This window comes from Antedon mediterranea, chromosome 3 (assembly GCF_964355755.1).
Source record: "Antedon mediterranea chromosome 3, ecAntMedi1.1, whole genome shotgun sequence".
NCBI classification, from domain to species: Eukaryota; Metazoa; Echinodermata; class Crinoidea; order Comatulida; family Antedonidae; genus Antedon; species Antedon mediterranea.
This window is the reverse complement of record NC_092672.1, coordinates 32,338,727-32,361,156: the sequence shown is the minus strand read 5'-3', so window position 1 is coordinate 32,361,156 and position 22,430 is coordinate 32,338,727. Positions and strand designations below refer to the sequence as shown.

Here is a 22,430-nt window from a genome sequence, read left to right as displayed (position 1 = left end):
AGCCTTTCTGTATAAATTATCTTTTACAATTGCAAAATATTTTATCAATCATGATTCATACAGTAATTCTATTTGATTGGTGACATGTGTGTCTTATCCGCTCGTGTGAGGGCGGGCATCCATGCTCTGTTGAAAATGTGATACAAACTGTAATAATCTGTCTAAAATAGATGAAGTAAATTCTGCAAAAAGTGACACCTATACCTCAAATACGACTGGTCTACTACTACTGTATTTATATTGAAAAAGAATAAAAGCTTTGCAGAAATGGATTTGTTTTCAGATCTGCCAGATCCAGATAGAGGTATAGTTGTAGCTGATACTAACTTACTAGGGACTAGGCCTAGGCTAGGCCTAGCTAGGGACGCCTAGCTAGTAGGGTTTTTAATAATCAATACTTAAGCCTAGCCAAGGCCTAGGCCTAGTTAGGCGCAGGCCTAGGCCAAATAAATGGCAATCCTCCTTTCTGTTTTGATTCATTTTTCACGCAACACATGCCCACACATAAATGGCATACATACAGGCCTGAATCAGGGACGTTCGGCTCACATTCCACAAGCGGCCAACACGTCCACTTTTGATATACATGTTAGTTCATCAAGTTTTCAAAGATGTTTGAACTAAACAATTATGTGTTTGAATGCAAATTTTTCTGCCTATAAGTATATAACAAAACATAAGTGTTTATTTATTAATAATACTTTATTTATTAAGTATATAGGCCTATATAGGCCTATAGGCTAGATAAAATAAAAAAAACCATACAACTGGGGCGGATCCAGAGGGGGGGGGGGGGTCCACGGGGTCCGGACCCCCCCTAAATTTTAAGGGTGCCCTTTTTTTAGAGGTTCAATATTTTATTCGTGTGACATATTTGTGTGTATATTAGTATGCACAGAGTAGGCTACACTAACCCCAAAAATAAAAACAGAAATTTATCACAATGAGCGCGATGTTAAGTTACGGCGGCCGATCAAAGAGCATCGTGAGAGGTGGTGACGCGTGATGATCTCTACTTAAACTTCTAAAAATAGATCGTTTCACATACTACAGAGGGCGCATGTAAACTTTTTACGATTCAACTCCGCGTACGTTACCATGCGCGCTATGTCATTGACGCGATTATTTGTCCATTGGTAAACACATTTTGATGTATTATTATTCTGAAAATAATTGAACTGTAAACATAATTCTTTTGAGTATTTGTTTATTTACATATCATTCCATCAGATCAACTATTTTTTATTTCCATTACATCCAACCAAACATGTAAAAAATGTATTTAAAATATCGTACTATCTAGCGCGTACGACCATACGCGGTAGATTGTTTACTCAAAAATCATCGAACGGTCATCCTACACTATTCAACTTTGTTCTTGTAGTTGAGCCTCTCATGACCTGGGATTTGTTTGACTTCCTACGCCAAGATAATATAGTTCTACAAGCCATGTGCTTTTTTCTCTGAGAAATATTTATTATAAGTGCAAAAAAAATGTTTTTTTCTCGATATCAAGCCTTTATTATTCAAATCTTTTAAAGAAAAATCACACATACCATAAAGAAGGTTCATTTATTTCATTTTTGAAACAATATTTGTGAAAATTACGTGAGGCTCAACTACAAAACCACCATTTTGTGATATGATGTCATCGTAAGCCAATCAAAGCTGAGCTTTCCCGGGATCGGCAGAGCTCACGGTTGAATGATTTTGGATTCTGGCTATTTGATTGGTGGACGCGAATCACCCACAGCGGAATGTTTTCTCTCGCGTACGTGTACCAAGAAGTCACGTGATCACTCTGTACTGAACGGTACTACACAAATTTAGAGCAATGAATTTGTACGAATTCCGTTAAATAAACAACTCTATATATTTTATAAACATTTAATAACATATTTTATTGATATTTCCAATGTTGATATATAAAAGAAATTACTATAAAACGTAATTATATGTAATTATTTTAGCGAAAAATGGCGCAATTTGTTTACAACGCTCGTGGCTAAAAACGATCATTTTCGGCAATGTTTTAGACCCTATATTTCGAAAACTACAAGTCAGATTTTCGTAATTCTTTCTTTATTGGAATATTGAAACAAAATACCAACAGATAATGTTTAAATTGGTTGAAAAATAACAACTTTTAATTTTGCATCGTTATCCCTGCTAATAAAGTGTCATTTCCGGCGAACTAGAAAGGTGCCATTTATCATGGATTTTGCGTGCGAGAGTGCCATTTCCGGCCATCTAAGTGTGTCCTGTAACAAAATTCGCTTCGCCACAACCCCCACCATGGGAGGGGGGGGGGGGGTGTGGCTCAAATACTCAATATCTGATGTGCCCTTTTTATCGGCGGACCCCCCCCTCTCAAAAATGTCTGGATCCGCCCCAGATACAATGTCCAAATACGATATATAGATTATTTAGTGTCGTCTGTTTCATGTATACATATTGTGATTTTTTTTTTATTCCAGCTGAAGTTAATGTTAGTTGTAGTTCTGTTACAAGTACAACAAATAATAATACACATCAGACAGAACAAGACAGACTACATGAACAAGTTGTACCTTCTACAGAAAGCAACAAGAAAACACCAGAGGAAAGAAAACGAAAATTAGAATGCGCGATTGCAAGAAAAGAAGATGCATCTACAGATAAAAAGGCAATGAAATTAGAACATGGTAATTAGGCTGGAAAGAAATAATTATGTGGTTCAGACTCGTCAGCGCTCTCTCAAAATTGTCATCACCAGATTTTAATCGACCGATCATGCACGCAAACTGTCTCAGCGCGTTACATCTGTCAGTATAAGTCGTTTTTTTCCAAATGACTGATTGTTTATTTGTGATGTGTTGTAAAAATATACATTAAGAAATGAAAAGATTTATTTAATTTCACCGATCAGTTAGATATAATTGCAACATATGAAAAAGGGGGTGCCAGGAGAAGTTTGGGGCTGTTTCTTTATTTCTTCTTTAAAACTATATTATTATTTTTTGTTTGAGCGCACATGAGCAGCTAACGTGAACCTATTTCATCAATATACCATGGCCATACAGTGACAAATAGATCGGTTTTTATAATTTCATATCATAAAGTGTAAATAACATTTTGTATTATTGAACTTATTCTCACAAGTGAACTTAATTTGTTACCTTTTAATCCTTAGGTTAGGTGTGTAATGGCAACATATGAAAAAGGAGGAGGGAAGAATTAGGTTTTTTTTGTGAATATAGCACCACCTACCAACATGTTACCATGTTGACCATTGATGATATTGTAATATTTGTTATATAATGGTTTCATTCCCAAAGACTTTTTGCTCTATCTTCTAAGCTTATTTCTAAACGATGGTCTAAATAAATGGATGAGCATTGGCTAGTTTTTTAAAATATAATCTGCTATGACTGGACCAGTAATTCATTCTTATTTTTGCAGGGATTCACAAGTTGAAAGGTCATATGAAGGAGATGAAAGGTGAACGTGAAGAAATGCAGGATGCACATGTGATCATTGATGACATGACCTCTCAGTTTGATAGCCTCCCATCCAGCATGTTAGTATCGACATCATTATCATTTATTCACTCTGAATGGGTCAACTAGTGTTTTTAAAAAAGGGAATATATGTTACAGGGTTAGGTGTCTTAAAAATGTTTTAAAGAATATATTAGCTGGACAAAATTTTAAAGAGCATGAAGCAGATTGGAAATTATTGTGTGAAAAGAAAAAAAAAAAGAAAAACTCGGATCCACCCTGCTAAATGGATTTTTCCATTATTAATCTTAGGAGAGTTTCATTCCTTAATTAGGGTACAGCTTCTATAAAATCTTTTACCAAATAGAAAATTACATTACCATTAATTAGATTGAATGAGATATGTTTTTTTGGTGGAGGATTCACTTTCAGGCTGAAAATAATCAAAATTGACAGCTGGACATTTACAAACTCCCTGCAGAGCATGGATCCATCTGAGATTTGGCTTTTCTCAACACTCATTGTTCCCCATTATCATTCCTCCTTATAACCCCTTCTTTTCTTGTTATCTATTGTTTCTTTTATTATCTTAGATCACGGATAGCCTACTATGCTGTGTTCGATGGCCATGGGGGCGCTAGAGCTTCAACGTTCGCTGCAAGTAAGCTCCACAGCCATATTATTCAGAAATTTCCGAAAACAGATGTCACCAGTTTGGATAAAGAGGTTAAACGATGTCTTATTGATTCTTTCAAATTGACGGATGAACAGTTTCTTAAAGAGGCATCGGCACAGTGTGTATTATTTAATATACTTTATTAATCTACAGTAGATCCCCTATTAAGGGGACACCTTAGGGAACCATAAAAGTCCCTTTTGATAGAGGTATCAATAGCAATGCACCAGGCTAGATATTACTTTTTTATTTACTAGCAAACCTTTGGTATTTGTTAAAATCAAACGAGCAAAATAAGCAACCCAACAGCATGAAAATTAATTTTGTTAATTAATTAATTCTACAAAAAGTTTACAGATATTAGATCAAGTCTCAAGTACCTTTGCTAGACTAAAAAAAATTAAAACCAGTAAACATTAGCTAGTTTTGAAATTTTCAACTAGAAAATTATGAAAAATCCATCCATCCAATTCATATGATACCAGAGTCTTGTGGAGGCTAAAGCCTGTTTTCCTGTCGACGTTATTCGACGATATCGTTGTTGATCGTTAACAGTTCAAAGACGATCGTTTTAAGTTTAAATGATAACAATAGCGAGTACCTTTTCCTGTAAATCGTTAACATTTCAATGTTTACGTAGAAGATCGCCGATTATTGTTAACGGTAGCGTCGACTAAAGTTGACAGGAAAACAGGCTTAAGTTAGGAATTATATTTGTTGACTATCAAAATGAAAAAACCGAAGTCGAGTTGGTACTAAGGTTGAAATAATTTGTCTTTTTTTTTTAATAGAAAACCAATTTGGAAAGATGGATCAACAGCAATCTGCATTCTCGTTGTGGACAGCGCCCTCTATATTGCTAACTTAGGAGATAGTAAGGTTCTCATTTTTTATAAATTCATTTTGACTATTAATTGTAGAAATGGAGAAAAAGTATGGTCACCATATTGGTGGTCTTCCTCCACCCCTTTTATTTTTGGTTTCTATAGAAGAAACCATATTTGGCGTTTTGTGTTTTTGGTTTGTTGTGATTCAATTCTTAATTAATCTATTTAACAGCAGAAATCGTTTATGAAGCTTGGTTCCCACTAGCGACACAACGTAAGCCAACCATGGCAACATAAGAAAATGCCCTTCCAATAATTGTGTTTTCCTCCGCATGTGTGAAATCAAACCTGCAGTGTTTGCAGCACTTTTGCCATGTTGGTTCGCACTTTTGATTACGTAATACAGCGTCAGCGTCAATACGTCGTTGCATTGTGTCGCTAGTGGAAACCAAGCTTTATATACTTGTTTTCAGACTGCCATAATTCCATAAAACAAAAGTACTCCACCATTGGTACTGGTTCATTCCACTTAAAGATTATCACCTAACAAATCACAATGAGCCATGTTATTGCTATTAAACTTGGCGGGTGTGTATCAATAAGATACAGTAGTTGAAAGTAGAATAGGCAGGGCCGTAGCCACCAGTACTGTTAGTAAGGTTTGAATCTGACCACTTTTTCACAGAGGCCTTTGACAACCCAGTGGCTTGAACAGAGATTGTTCCCTTTTCTTGCGATCACTTTATTTCTTGTGGCTACATTACTGATGTTAAAAGTCAACCATATCCAGTATTCACCAGGCTACAGATTCCACTTAATCTTAGAGACGATAGATAATTATCTCTATTTATATACACTGTATTTTTAAGTTATAAGCAAAGTTCATAGTTCATAGGTTTCATCACTTTGACCCCCTTCGTTGTTTCCATTTTCTGGTAAATAACGACAACACACAAAATATAATACGCGTTTGATTCCATTCCTCAACTCTGGAATACGCCACCAGTATACGATGGGATTTAAAGCAGAATTCATCATCAGAAGCGGTAAAGTAATATTATAGCAATGTCCCTCCCAGTAGCAACTGTAGAACATAATAGATAAATGGTGAAATTCTAAATGAGTCAACATCAATATCTGGTTTGGTATCAAACACAGGAACAGAGAAAAGACCAGAATGCTAAATGTGATAAATACTGATCGTAATCGTTTCTGTTTAGCAGATCTTGCCACCAAATGTCTTTGGTTAGTTGCATATTTTAAAATAAAGTACATTAAGATATACACCAATCCCACAATGATTGTCAATGTGAGGCTCAGCTTTACAACATACATAGTATATATCCAAAATTGAACGATTACAACACACAAAACAGATACCCATAAGAAAGTACATAGTATTGCTAATCTTCTTCCTGTAACAATGTATCGGTATTTTATCGGAGCAGCAATAATTACGAAGCGTTCCATACTCACAGCTAGGACAAATACTAACGAACAAGTCATTATGATTATCATTATTAATACAATGATTGCAATAAACCCATCTGGCCATAAAAAAAGAAAATATAAACTAACAAAGGCACCCAAAAAATCAGCAACTGCCAAGTTAACAATTAAAACATTAGATTTCTTCCGTAGTTGACGAATACAGCAAACAGCCAAAATAACAATCAGGTTTTCAAATATTCCTGCCACACTAATGATGCCAGTAACAAAAACAGAGATAACATTAATATCATCAAAATAATCATAGTCCTTGCTTGAGTTATCCATCTCTGTTCATTTTGTCGATTTATAGATTAAATTTTAAATAATTTAGAGAAGGTTTCAGAAATACAAAAATAGATTATTGGTACCAGCAATGCTCATTTGCCAAGTTTTTAACTAAATGCTGTAGGCTGTTGCAAAAAAAATAATCACACCATGTATTATTCCAGTTAAAGATTGTTGCATGCCAAACTTGTTTCCACGATTTCACAACCAAGTTTGCCGCAATGTGTACATGGTTTCCTTTATATATTGTCAGATTCAGTGTTTAATGAAGTTATTTTAAAAGAAACTAGGTATTCAATTACTTTATTAAAGAGGCTATAAACTTTAACATTGGCATCCTTGTACATTTTACCAATGTACCGTACTATTTATAGGCTAATGCATAAAGTATTTGATTAACAATATTCTATCATCAATTTTTAATGGTGTAGAACTGTAATATGAACTTGGTACCATGTTATTCAGTAATAAACTGCTGGTACAATTGTTGTTTCAAAACACCACATTAATGGCTTGTTTTCTGATACCACATAAATTCAAACCTAACATGCTAAATAGTAAATGAATTTTTGCGACGTGCCTTTGGGCAGTTATATTCAAGAGGATGAAAAGAATTAGGAAACTTTATCACGCGAAACCTATAGTACTACGGCTTGACAGGAATGAGAATTTGTAAACTCGGACTGGTAATGCAGTGTACTGGTTTTTGTTGGGCACTGATTTATTACGCCTATGGAAATTGACACTTGAAATTGGAATGTTCCATTCATCGCCAAAAAATATGTTTGTATAAACGTATATTAAATCTATTAAAATAGTACTTTTTAAATAAAGTTGGTTTGTTTTCAACATTATGATGCTGTACTCGAGCTGTTTAATTGGTTTTCAGCAATTTAAAACAATTTTTGTTGAAGGAGATAGATACAGCCTTGTATTATTGCGTGCAAGTATGTTTCAGCATCGACAACCATTAGACAGTGTATAACACATTTGGAAAACATCCCTTTTCAGGGCAAATCGTTTATCCTAAATTCATTTTATTCGTCAATAACTAAACTTAATTAGTAAAGAAGGTTACATTAGGTACCAAAAATAACTACAAACTTTACTATACAGTACCATTGAGTAAGCATTTTGAAAGTTATACGCGATTTACCAAATTTTACCATTAAGTAAATTTATATAGAAGCTAAATCAACTACAGAAAGACACTGAATCCAATCATAATCTACATTCTCAAAACAATATGTATTTAATAATGTAATATTTAATAGGCCCTGCTTTATGATTAAATAGAGCATTTCAGACTATATTTTAGGTTACACTAAATGTTAGCCTACTGATTGACAAAAATAAATGATAATAAATGATAATAAATCATTATTTAATTTATTTAAATTATTAAATAGAATATCAATTTTATAAAAAAACATAATTTAATGAAGAAAGAACAATAATTAAAACTGTTACGTCAAAAAGTCGTTTTTTGTAAGAAATATATCTTGTTTAAATAATGACATACGATAAGTATGGTCAGAATTTGTTATATGGCTAATGACATGTTACTAGTCCAGATAACGAGTGTTTTTATGCCTGGAATTTTAATGTTAATACCATATCCTTGGGTGTAATCCCACTTCTAGTATATAGTCCCACCCTCTACTTTATGTCTGCTTTCACAAAGAACAGTCATATCCCTGGGTATAGTCCCTGTATTTTGGTCTGTACTGTATGTAGGCCTCTCTCTAGCCAGTTCAAATGAGTGTTCACAAGAAATGCTTAGGCCTACCAATCATTTTTTCCCCTGAATCAGGACAGATGTTTTCCACTTAAGGACAACAGATAATTATTTATATTTATATATACAGTGTATTTTTAAGTTGTAAGCAAAGTTCAGAGTTCATAGGTTTCAGCAGTTTGACCCCCTTCGTTGTTTCCATTTTCTGGTAAATAACGACAACACACAAAATATAATACGCGTTTGATTCCATTCCTCAACTCTGGAATACGCCACCAGTATACGATGGGATTTAAAGCAGAATTCATCATCAGAAGCGGTAAAGAAATATTATAGCAATGTCCCTCCCAGTAACAACTATAGAACATATAAGTTAAATTTCTATATTTTAAATGAGTTAACAGCAATATCTGGTTTGGTATCAAACACAGGAACAGAGAAAAGAGCAGAATGCTAAATGTGATAAATACTGATCGTAATCGTTTCTGTTTAGCACATCCGGCTGATGAGTGTCCACGGTTAGTTGCATATTTTAAAACAAAGTACATCAAAATATACACAATTCCCACAATGATAGTCAATGTAAAACTGAGCTTTACAACAAAAATAGACGGTTTGAAGAATTGAACAATTACAACGTACAAAACCGATACCCATAAGAAAGTACATAGTATTGCTAATCTTCTTCCTGTAACAATGTATCGGTATTTTATTGGGGCAGCAATAGCTATGAAGCGTTCCATACTCACAGCTAGGACAAATACTAACGAAAATATCATTATGATTATCATTATTAATACAATGTTTACAATAAACCCAAATGAATACTGCCATGCAAAAAGCAAATATAAATTAAAAACGGCACTTAAAAAATCAGCGACGGCCAAGTTGACAATTAAAATATTTGATTTCCTTCGTAGTTGACGAATACAGCAAACGGCCAAAATAACAATCAGGTTTTCAAATATTCCTGCCACACTAATAATGCTTGTCATGCAAGCACTGATAAAATTAATATCAATATCATTATATTCAGAGCGATTAAGTAAAGAATTATTATACTCCAACAACCAAGTTTGGCTTGAACTATCCATCAATGTTAACTTTGTCGATTTATAGATAAAGTTTTTAAAAATGTAGAGTTTCCAGAAAGACTTGTAATATCACAAATCTGCAAAATAAGTCATTGGTATAAAATTACCAGCAATGCCTATTCACCAAGTTCTAAACCCAAATACTGTAGGCTGCATGTTTCAAAAACATAGTCACATCATTCCAGTTAAAGTTTGTGTTTGTGTCAAATGATTTCACAACCTAGTTTGCCGCAATATGTACAGGGTTTCCTAAATATATTATCTGATTCAATATTTAATGAAGTTATTTTAGAAGAAACTAGGTATTCAATTACTTTATTAAAGAGGATATAAACTTTAACATTGACGTCCTTGTACTTTACATTTACAAATACCATACATACTATTTATACTGACAATGCATAAATTATGTGTGATTTTATTACCAATATTCCAGAAAAGGCAGTGTTTAATTATTTCATAGAAGCTTGGTACCAAGTCATCCAGTAATAGAACTGCTGGTATAATTCAAGAACAAGCACATTTATTAATGTCATTAATGGCAAAATAATCAATACATGTATTGATATGTATATCAATACATGACTTAGTTTAAAAACCATTATTGGAGATCCTGTATTAGAAGAAAACAATGTTCCTTGTCACAAAGAAAAGTGGAGTTGTGGCTTGGTGGTTATGATGCTTGGCTACCAATTCAAGTGTCCTGGGTTCAAGTCCTGTCATATGTCAGGATTTTTCTAATAAGAAATTACAACTCCACTCCCAAAGACTTGTAATAAGACTTTGTTTATGTAGAGCATCTTGTGTATATGTTTGTCTTGTGAACAGGATTGCCACCTTTAAGAAGGATAGTGAATGAATTTGCTTATGGTTATCCTTGGCAATTTGCCTAAATATATAATAAAAAAACTTTAAAAAGGATAACAAGAACGACAACTACAATTGTTGTCTTAAAACACCACATTTAATCACTTTTTTTCTGGTAATATATAAATCTAAACCTAATGTAACATGGTAAATAGTAAATTAATTTTTTAAATATTGGCATTCAACAATTGTGTCAGAATTTATTTATTATGGCTTTGTTGGATGATGGGCTAATGATTGTGGGTTCGAGTCAAACTCTCTCTGCATTGCTTGTATCCTTAGGCAAGGTATTTTACTTCTGTTTGCCTCTCTCCACCCTTGTGTACACAATTATTATCAATATACAAGACACAGATTACTATCTGCATTATGAGCGTATGTTTCCATACGTGTTTGATCCAAATATGACCTGAGTATATTATGTACAGCGCTTAGAGTTCCACAACAATGTTTATAATTACTGGTGTTATATACATATTTTTTTGCTTCGAAAGATTGAGCTTGGGTATCTAAAGGGTCTTCCGCACCTGCTTCGGTTCAGCTCTAATTCAGGTCAAATTAAGCTACAGCAGCAGCAACTTTTCCTTTTTACGACGCGGCTACTCTCATATCGAGTAAAATGATTGGTGCATAAATCGTCGGGAAAACGAAACACACTTTACACATGTTGCTCATCTGTCTGGTTCTCCTCGTCGTTTCTATTTCCTGCTACAGAACGACAACACACAAAATATAATACGCGTTTGATTCCGTCCCGTAACTCTGGAATGCGCCACCAGTAAACGATGGGATTTAAAGCAGAATTCATCATGAGAAGCGGTAAAGTAATCCGATAACAATATCCTTTCCAGTAGCAAGAGTCCAATTCAAAAGATATAAATTCAAGTTTAAAATGTATTAACAACAATATCTGGTTTGGCAATAAACACAGGAACAGAGAAAAGACCAGAATGCTAAACGTGATAAATACTGATCGTAATCGCTTCTGTTTAGCAGCTGTTGAATGTTGGTTAGTTGAATGTTTTAAAATAAAGTACATCAATATATACACAAATACCACAATAAGAGTCAATGCAAGACTGAGCTTTACAGCAAAAAAAATAGTTGTAGTAAAAAATTGAAAGATTACGCAGGAGGAGACCGACACCCATAAGAAAGTACATAGTATTGCTAATCTTCTTCCTGTAACAATGTATCGATATTTTATTGGAGCTGCAATAGCTATGAAGCGTTCCATACTCACAGCAAGAACAAATATTAACGAACAAGTCATTATGGTTATCATCATTAATACAACGTTCGCAAGAAACCAATAGAATTTTAAAGATGCAAAAAAAAAATAAAAACTGAAAATGGCACTTAAAAAATCAGCGACTGCCAAGTTAACAATTAAAACATTAGATTTCTTCCTTAGTTGACGAATACAGCAAACGGCTAAAATAACAATCAGGTTTTCGAATATTCCTGCAGCGCTAATGATGCTAGTCATGCAAACAATGATAAAATTATCATCTACAAAATTAATAGAAAAATCATTCGTTGATTGTGTCCAATTATAGTAACTGGAGTTATCCATCTGTCAAAAGGTGTTCACCTTTATCAGATAAACTATTTTTATTGAATGATGTAGAAGTCCCAGAAAAACAATTGACTACAATAAATCTACTCGCATCTGAAAAATAGATTGTAATCAGTATACCAGAATGCTTATTTTTCCAAGTTCTCTACAATTCAATGACATTTATAGGTACATGATCAGTCCATTGAAATGAAAATAGTTACTTGTTTCCACGATTTCACAAAACCAAATTTACCGCAATTTATACTGGGTTTCTTTTATATTGTCTGTTTAAATCACCAATTTCAGAAAAGCTAATGTTTAATTATGTTATTCTAGATGAAACAAGTAATAGATATTTACTTTAAGAGGCTTTAAACTTTAACATTGGGATCGTTGCTCGTTTTATACCATGTGACTATATTATTTATAGGTTAATGCGCAATTTAATTACCAACAATCAAGAAAAATCGAGTTTTTAATTATATAATAGAAACTTGGTATTAAACTGCTGGTACTAAATTATCTCTAAACATTTTTAATTTATCAAGAAAAACTACATTATAAAAACTACATACAAAGTGATAAACATAAATTGCTGACATTATAATATATTAATAATTAATATCGTATTATTGTTTTAGACATTAATGAAATTTGAAATAACTGTGGGTTTCCCCCACAAAGGAGAAAAAAACTTATTAGTGTCTACAGTATAATAATTTGAGCTTGGCTCTTTTTGCAGAATAGATCCATAAACCTGTTATTGTTATTTTTTTCATTTTCGTGAAAACTAAGTCTTTTCAGTCTTGTTTCAGGATATTCATTTTGTAATAACAGACCATTGTGAGATTATCTGCCACCATTCCCATGTCTCGATGAACTCTTTTCTAGGAGCTAAACAAAAAATGCATGATCACCTGAAACCTGCCTGGTAATTGGATTGTACAGAAGTTACTTTGATTAATTCTAGATTTTCTATAATCAGTGAAAGTATCTTACTAAGATTTCAATTTTAAACTTAAAAATTCAATAGATTGGTTCCTCTGATTTCTTCAAGTTTGTGGTTGTGATAATGAAATCTATTATGACACTGTCTACAGTATCAAACTTTATGTGACGAAAATATGTGATGTGCCCATATATGGACACGATGATCTCATATCACTACCATATTTGGGCACATCACACTACAGTAGTTTGATTGTGTAGAGTAAATTTTTCTGCTGTTTGGAAGTTTGAGATTGGATGTCTTACACCTGTTGCTCATCTACATCCTGGTTACATTCGTTGTTCTATTTTCTGGTTCAGAACGAGAACATAATATGAAGCATGATACACGTTTGATTCCATTCCTCAACTCTGGAATGCGCCACCAGTATACGATGGGATTTAAAGCCGAATTCATCATCAGAAGTGGTAAAAAAATCTGAAAATAATAATCCTTAGTACCTGTATATTCAGCGTTATAACAAATTATCATTAATAGTTGATTCGGTATCAAACACAAAAACAGAGAAAAGACCAGAATGCTAAATGTAATAAATACTGATCGTAATCGTTTCTGTTTAGCAGCCGTTGAATGTTGGTTAGTTGTATATTTTAAAATAAAGTACATCAAAATATACACAAATCCCACAATAAGAGTCAATGCAAGACTGAGCTTTACAGTGATAGTCAATGCAAGACTGAGCCTCACAGTGATAGTCAATGCAAGACTGAGCCTCACAATGATAGTCAATGCAAGACTGAGCCTCACAGTGATAGTCAATGCAAGACTGAGCCTCACAATGATAGTCAATGCAAGACTGAGCCTCACAGTGATCGTCAATGCAAGACTGAGCCTCACAATGATAGTCAATGCGAGACTGAGCCTCACAATGATAGTCAATGCGAGACTGAGCCTCACAGTGATAGTCAATGCGAGACTGAGCCTCACAGTGATAGTCAATGCGAGACTGAGCCTCACAATGATAGTCAATGCGAGACTGAGCCTCACAATGATAGTCAATGCGAGACTGAGCCTCACAGTGATAGTCAATGCGAGACTGAGCCTCACAATGATAGTCAATGCGAGACTGAGCCTCACAGTGATAGTCAATGCGAGACTGAGCCTCACAATGATAGTCAATGCGAGACTGAGCCTCACAATGATAGTCAATGCGAGACTGAGCCTCACAATGATAGTCAATGCGAGACTGAGCCTCACAATGATAGTCAATGCGAGACTGAGCTTAAGAGAACAAGTAGGATTGAATGTCCAAATGTTAAGATATATATACAAATCAGTACCCATAAGAAAGTACATAGTATTGCTAATCTTCTTCCTGTAACAATGTATCGATATTTTATCGGAGCGGCAATAGCTATGAAGCGTTCCATACTCACAGCTAGGACAAATACTAACGAACAAGTCATTATGATTATCATCATCATTACAATTGCCATAATCTCCTGATATGGCTGTGCAAATAAAACAATAAAGCTTGAAAGCGCACTTAAAAAATCTATGACAGCAAGATTAACAAGTAAGACATTAGATTTCTTTCTTAGTTGACGGATAGAGCACACAGCAAATATAAGAAGCAGGTTTTCCAATATACCGGCAACACTGATGATGCTTGTCAAACCGGCACTCAAAAAATGAATATTTTCCCAAGAATAATAAGGATACTCTGTCCAATTGTAGCTTGAGTAATCCATCTGTTAGGAGTGTTTACTATGTTGATAGATAACAAATATTATATTATGTATAGGTTTCAGAAATGGACTGACTTACAAATCTGCACAGCAGATAATTGGTATAATAATTCCAGGAATGCTTCTTTATATTCTATAACCAAAATATCGTACATTAAATTTAATGTTGTTAACGTCAAACTTGGTTTGTTGAAATCATGGAACTTCCACGATTCACAGAAAACAAGTTGACACAATGTATATATAGTTTCATTTTAGATTAGATCACCAGTTTTAAGAAAAGGTATCTTTAATGATGTTATTCTAGATGAAACAAGTTATAGATATTTACTTTAAGAGGCTTTAAACTTTAACATTGGGATCTTTTTGTACCATGTAATATTATTTCAGGTTCATGCGCAATTTAATTACCAACAATAAAGAAAAATCAGTGTTTAATTATTTAACAGAAACTTGGTATTAAACTGCTGGTACTAAATTTTCTCCAAACATTTTGAATTTATTAGGAAAAATTATAAAAAATACATACAAAGTGATAAACATAAATTGCTGACATAATATAATATTAATATGGTATGATTATCTTTTTAGACATTATTGAAATTGGAAATAAATGTGGGTTTCCCCCACAAAAGAGAAAAAAAAAATTACTGACATTACAAATAAATACATAGTGTGTATGTCTTTATTTGTTTATGCAATAATAATAATTTAATAATAATAATAATAATTTGAGCTTGGCTCTTTTTGCAGAATAGATTCATAAACCTGTTATTATTATTTTTTCATTTTCGTGAAAACTAGGTCTTTGCACAATGATCGGTCTTGTTTCAGGATATTCATTTTGTAGTAACAGTTTAACCATTGTGAGATAATATGCAAATAGGAATATTAAAAAATATAAAAATATAGAAGTCTCAGATATTAAAACTACTTGGGAAATAAATACGTTTTAAAAAGGCGTTTAAACAAAACTATTGTTTCAGTCAGTCTAATTTGTGCTGGAAGAGCATTCGAGAACACAGGGCCATATTTGAAAAATGCACGATCACCTGAAACCTGCCTGGTAATTGGATTTTACAGAAGTTACTTTCTTACTTCTAGATTTTAGCTCTACGTCTATAATCAGTCTTAGTAAGATTTCAATTTTAAACTTAAAAATTCAATAGATTGGTTTAATTTCTTCATTTGTCCAGGTTGGTGGTTGTGATAAGGATCTCTATTTATGTCCAGTGTATTTGAATGTTAAAGCTCTATCTACGCTATCAAATTTTATGTGACAAAAAAAATGTGATGTGCCCATATATGGACACAATGATGTCATATCACTACCATATTTGGCACATCACACTAGTTTGATTGTGTAGAGTCAATTTCTCTGCTGTTTGGAAGTTTGAGATTGGATATCTTACACCTGTTGCTCATCTACACCCTGGTTACATTCGTTGTTTCTATTTTCTGGTTCAGAACATAATAATATGAAGCATGATACACGTTTGATTCCGTCTCTCAGCTCTGGAATGCGCCACCAGTATACGATGGGATTTAAAGCCGAATTCATCATCAGAAGCGGCAAAGTAATCTGATAGTAATAATCATTCCAGGAACAACTTGACATATTTGATAAATCCATACATTCTAAATGAATTAACAACAATATCTGGTTTGGTATCAAACACAGGAACAGAGAAAACACCAGAATGCTAAACGTGATAAATACTGATCGTAATCTAGCCTGTCTAGCAGATCCAGCCGTTGAATGTTGGTTAGTTGAATGTTTTAAAATAAAGTACATCAATATATACACAAATACCACAATGACAGTCAATGCGAGACTGAGCCTCACAGTGAAATAACTAGTCATTATACAAAATTTAACAATTACGCACACGACCAGTACCCATAAGAAAGTACATAGAATTGCTAATCTTCTTCCGGTAACAATGTATCGATATTTTATCGGAGCTGCAATAGCTATGAAGCGTTCCATACTCACAGCAAGAACAAATATTAACGAACAAGTCATTATGGTTATCATTATTAATATAATGTCCTCAACCATTTCATATGACCATGCGAACATGAAAAAGAAGCTACAAACGGCACTTAAAAAGTCGGCGACGGCCAAGTTAACGATTAAGATATTCGGTTTCTTCCGAAGTTGACAAATGCAGCAAACAGCCAAAATAACAATCAGGTTTTCAAATATTCCTGTTAAACTAATGATGCTTGTCAGTCCAGCACTTAAAAAATGAATATTTTCAGGTTCAATATACATTTTTCTACTATAAGAAGTAGAAATTGTCCAATTGCCACGGCTTGAATTATACATCTCTTAGAGTTTTTCAATTAAATGTTAATTTTTTAAATTAAAAACAACTTTAATAACAATAGATGGCGATATTCTTGAATCTTCAAAGTACTATGAAAGATCTTCAAAGTACTGTAGTTTGGTATGAAAGATCTTCAAGTACTGTAGTTTGGTATGAAAGATCTTCAAGTACTGTAGTTTGGTATGAAAGATCTTCAAGTACTGTAGTTTGGTATGAAAGATCTTCAAGTACTGTAGTTTGGTATGAAAGATCTTCAAGTACTGTAGTTTGGTATGAAAGATCTTCAAGTACTGTAGTTTGGTTTGAAAGGTCTTCAAAGTACTGTAGTTTGGTATGAAAGATCTTCAAAGTACTGTAGTTTGGTTTGAAAGGTCTTCAAAGTACTGTCGTTTGGTATGAAAGGTCTTTATTTGCCAAATTATGTTACCTAAATGCAAAGGAAATGAATGAATGTATGAAAACTAAATTTTGTGTCATGTCAAACGTGTTTCCAGGAAGGAGTGGAAATCCCATAGTTTCACAAAACCAAGTTTACCACGATGTACCTTGGTTTCTTTGTTTATTGTCTGATTTCATTACCAATTTAGGAACATTAATAACATTATTAACATACTTATCTGACTAATATATGTCCATGCATACTGGCAGTCCTACAATTATTACAAGAATTCTGAAAACCACATTTACATTATTAGTAATATCCAAAAAAAGGGAACGATTTTATATATGATGATGCAATAGTACTAGGCCTAGAATATATACTTCATAAGCATGACAATATTCATTCAAATAGTTTAAATCCTTTCCAGGACAATGTTTATACCCCACTACCCAAGCCCAGCCCTACATACAATTTTTATATAAATAAACAATTTTTTTTCCATCAAAAAAAAGACCAAAAAATAATTATATAGTTATTGATACCAAAAATGATGATACTTTCTCTAACTTGACAGTTTTCATTTGTTAAACGTTGGCTGCTAAAGTTTCAATTTATCTCAATTCCTTGAGTCCAGATCAATTAGTGTTTAATTTTTAATTAAGTTTTAGGGTACCCCTATTTAGGGGACACTCTCTATTCAGGGGACAATTTGTTGGGTCCCAAAGAGCTCCCTTACTAGGGGTTTAACTGTGTACCTTATTACGATTTAAAAATAAACAAGTTAACAGTATATAATATAGATACCTTAATGTATGTGAGAAAATAATTTAAAAATAAATTGTTTTTTCCCTAGGCTTTATTTATGAAACAATGAATGTATACTGTACAGTGTATTACTATTAGTTTGATCCTTAATGACCAATTTATTTTGTACAGGAATTAATCATTGTTATAAATATCTGTGTGCTTAATAAACTTCATAATAATTGTAAATTAAACACAATAATGCTATTATGTTGATAGGCTTTGTTATGTCGTTATAATGAAGACTCTAAAGTTGATCACTTCCTGCCGTTGTCTAGAGACCACAGCCCCACACAGTATGAGGAACGTATAAGGATTCAGAAGGCTGGAGGCAAAGTTACGTAAGTTGGGCCTAGAAAACATGTCAAGCCTTTTAAGGCGAGCGAGTGCGATCACTTACCTAACTCACTCCTAAACTGCCCTTGAGGAGTGCGATTTACAACACGCCTAAATTTGGTAAACTTCTACACACCAAAATACAAACAGCACACCTACAGCATCCCTGAATGTATTGAGGAGTGCAATTTGTAGCACACCTATAATATTCAAAAGACAAGGCCTGAAATGTGTCTTGTTGTGTTGTACAAATATCTTATCATACCAAGAACATATTATACAAACATTTAGGGAGTGAGTGGCCAGCGGTTATTAAGACAGTGGAACCGTAATCTATTGCATTATGGCAAGGTTCGAGGCTCACTCGCTTTATGGTTATGGTGGATTAGGACTACAAACCGTAGGTCCAGTGTACACAAAATGCTCATGTGCACTTTTTAGAACCTAGAACATCTTTCGAGAGGCGTAGGGGGTTACCCTGATGTACTAGCTCGCACAGCCACTGTTGTGGACAAAACAGCGCTGTAGTTGGCAGCACCGACATGACGCGAGAAGCATGTAGTTAAATAGTGTAACATCTAAGTTTTTTGTAAAACATTTCTGATTGCTTATTTAGAGATGGACGTATAATGGGAATTCTTGAGGTGTCTCGTTCAATAGGAGATGGCCGATTTAAACATTGTGGAGTCACTTGTATTCCTGATGTTAAGAAATGTCTTCTTACTGATAAAGATAAGTAAGTGAGAAGGAGCAGTACGCACTAAACTGTGACCATAATTTTAAACACTCTTATGTTTTGTTTATAAAGTTGTGTGTACTGTACACCTCTTTCCTTGTTTAAAAAATGTTTATTTTTAACAAATGTTCCCTTTCCTTTCAAAAAGTACTGTAATTAATTTTTTTTGCCACTACAAAAACTTTTTAAATCTTTTTATAGATTTTTACTACTGGCCTGTGATGGCTTATGGAAAGGATTCACTATAGAGGGCGCTCTGGAATTCATTAACAATATATTGAAGGTTAAACTTTGTCTTATGTCTCCAATTTTCTTGTTAAATATCTGATGTTGGTAAATCAATGTTTATGTCCATTTCTTTCTTTCAGACTGACGATACGGGAGATAATAAAACTGAAAACATTGACGCTAAGCTTGAAGTTGCTTGCAGCCGATTGGCTGCGGAGGCTATCAGACGCGGTAGTTCGGATAATGTTACTGTTATGCTTGTTAGTATAACGACATAGTTTTTTATTAAGTCAATAAAGGTTAATCACAATTTGCACAAATAGTTACATATCTAAATGATATAGCTTTGAGTTCCCAGTTTGGTTTCAAACCCACATCTTGTCGCTTATAGGAAGAGTGCCTTAACTAGACCACATAGGTTCTTTAAAAAGTTATTTAAATTTAAATCAATAAAGGTTAATTGCCATGCACAAAATAGTTACATAACTTAAATCGATATCAATTAATAGCTCCGAGTCCTCTGGTTGGATTCAAACCACATCTTGTCGCTTATAGAAAAAGTGCCTTAACAACTAGACCACAGAGGTTCTTTAAAAAGTTATTTGATATTTGGTGAAGTTCAAATGCACTTTTTAAATATTGAATGGTTGAAGTAATCATTTTCTAAATAACAATTCAAACATTTTTCAAAAACTTACTGAATTCACTATACCTCTTCAGAATGTAACATTACCTTTAAGTACTTTCACATCATCGATATCTGGAGTTTTTAAAGATGTTTTGTCCCTTTGACTAATTCCAAAAAAAATTTTTATTTTTTAATTTCGAAAAAAAGTGGGTCATTTTGAAGTGTCATAATAGTTAACTTTCACCAAAAATTAGTCACAAAAAAAATTTTTTTTTGTTCAAAAAATAACTTTGACTTCCAGTCAAAGTTTTCAATCAAAACATATCCCATAATGCAATGCGCTTGTTTGGCTACTCTGTATGCATAATCATAAAACTTCCTCGCGATCCGTGTCAAAACACCTTCTCAACCGTGATGAGTTGTAAACAATCCTAATTAATCCTAAGTTTTTTTATTCGATGACGTGATAATTTTGGTTTTGTATTCATTGAGACCTTTTAGCTCTCCCGATAATGAGTAGATATTTCGTGTCACCACCCGATAAAATGCGACAGAGGGCGTGCTAATTAATATTTCGGCCCATATGTAAGGTAGAGAGTTTTGTGACCAAAAACAACGATTTTCTTGAGAATCAAAAAGCATTGTGACTTGTGGACGTTTTTGTGCCACCCCAGGTAATAAGAAATGTGAAGAATTGGAAATATTTCTATGAATCGTTGTAACTGAACTTTTAACTATTTTAATTCTTTTTTTTAAGAAGTAGTTATAACTTAAGTTTGACCTTGCGGGCCTATCGTACTTTGTACATAATATACATATTTATTGAACATAATTATTGAAGATTTTAATTCAATTGAATCTGAAAAAAAACCTCTAAATAGACCTGAAGACAGCCGGTGTCAGAATAATGAAATAAAGGAACAAATAAAATGGCTTAAAATCGTAAAATTAGTTGTATTTTATAATATGGAGTGTTGCCTTTTGTTCAAGTCCAATCATCTCATACCACCCAATGGAGAAGTAAATTGGAACATACTTCTTTCTCCATGACAGAGAGAAAACAGTCTTATTAGAGCATGAAGGATTTGGAAGATGGAAACTTAAATACGCATGCGTGCGTATAAGCTGACGTTTTCGATTCGATCGCGAACAATTTCGCCTACTAGTGGAAAATCAGATTAGCCTGGGTGCAGAACAATTATACACATTTGCGGGAAAAAAGTATAGGAAAATTATGTTTTACCCCAAAAATAAGTAGTTAACAGTAGAAATTTAATTTTTTTTTACATGGATATACCCAGTGGGTCGTACACTACATGATTCAATCACTTTTATGTTGGTTCGGTGGGGTTTGCTATGTTTTTTTTTAGGTTTGCAAGAGTTTGCGGGGGTTTAGCAATACCCTGTTTTTTCCGCCAAATTGGACGCCATATTGGATTCTGGCATGATGATTTCATTGTTATCGACTCGATTTATCAACTACTATGAGAAGTAGTTATTAAAGTAAGGCTCGGCAAATTTTAATCATCATAACACAACTCCAAGTAAAAAAAAACGTGAATTGGTTTTCCCTATCCCCTATATATAGGTATTTGTGTGTGTTAATAGGAATTTGTGTGTTATATAGGCCAAAATTTAAAAGTGCCATAACAAATTTTCCCCAAGACCCTGGGATGGGGATTTTTTTTCTGACATTCTATATGGTATACTCTATCAGAAAAAAAAGAAAAAAATGTTCCTATACTTTTTTCCCGCAAAATTTGTACTGCACCCAGGCTAGATTAAAACGTTCATAAAGAATCGAACCGCACCGTTTCGTGAGACGGAACAATTCCTGTGAATGAAGCTTTGCAACAACTAACTATACTGTTTATTCAGTGACGTCATTGTGTCTGCGCATTTGACCTTGGAAGTGTGAAGAAGAATGTTGGGTTCGTCTCCTACCATTGAAGAAGAGACATCAAACGAGAAAGCATTTTCATCTACGTACTACAATACATTATGGAGATATCAATACTTTTGTCTTTGATTTTTCTTCCTTTTGTCATCAAGTCGGAGGATAAAAATATTACAATTGGTGAGTACACAATTTTTTTTTTCATTTTATCATTTATTTTATTTAAACATGGACAATAAGTATATTTTGCCTACTTATTTATCTAATTAGTTTCTTTTTAGATATATATGAAGATATTTAATAATGAAAACCGAAAACCAAAAACCTTACGAGGTCTAAGCCTCTAAAGGAACAAAGATTTTGTACAGTAT

At 33.5% G+C, this 22,430-nt stretch overlaps 1 protein-coding gene across 2 annotated transcripts; it reads left to right on the top strand.

Moving 5' to 3' along the window:
* The first annotated feature begins 146 nt into the window (after positions 1 to 146).
* Positions 147 to 21,090, top strand: LOC140043874 (integrin-linked kinase-associated serine/threonine phosphatase 2C-like). 2 transcript variants are annotated; one of them, XM_072088351.1, is made up of 9 exons: positions 147 to 304; positions 2,478 to 2,684; positions 3,442 to 3,559; positions 4,073 to 4,273; positions 4,947 to 5,034; positions 18,454 to 18,575; positions 19,187 to 19,306; positions 19,508 to 19,589; positions 19,675 to 21,090. In XM_072088351.1, exons 1-9 carry the CDS (start codon positions 268 to 270, stop codon positions 19,810 to 19,812), a joined length of 1,113 nt encoding a protein of 370 aa, XP_071944452.1. In that variant the 5' UTR covers positions 147 to 267; the 3' UTR covers positions 19,813 to 21,090. The 2 variants fall into 2 exon arrangements, with proteins under 2 accessions (XP_071944452.1, XP_071944453.1); XM_072088352.1 differs by lacking the exon at positions 19,508 to 19,589.
* Positions 21,091 to 22,430: the final 1,340 nt, after the last annotated feature.

Excerpts from the sequence above, each read along its gene's own strand:
- LOC140043874 (XM_072088351.1), top strand. The coding sequence starts at position 268 with ATGGATTTGTTTTCAGATCTGCCAGATCCAGATAGAG. Across the intron at positions 18,576-19,186 it reads AAGGCTGGAGGCAAAGTTAC|AGATGGACGTATAATGGGAA; the intron begins GTAAGTTGGGCC and ends TTGCTTATTTAG. Across the intron at positions 19,307-19,507 it reads CTTCTTACTGATAAAGATAA|ATTTTTACTACTGGCCTGTG; the intron begins GTAAGTGAGAAG and ends ATCTTTTTATAG.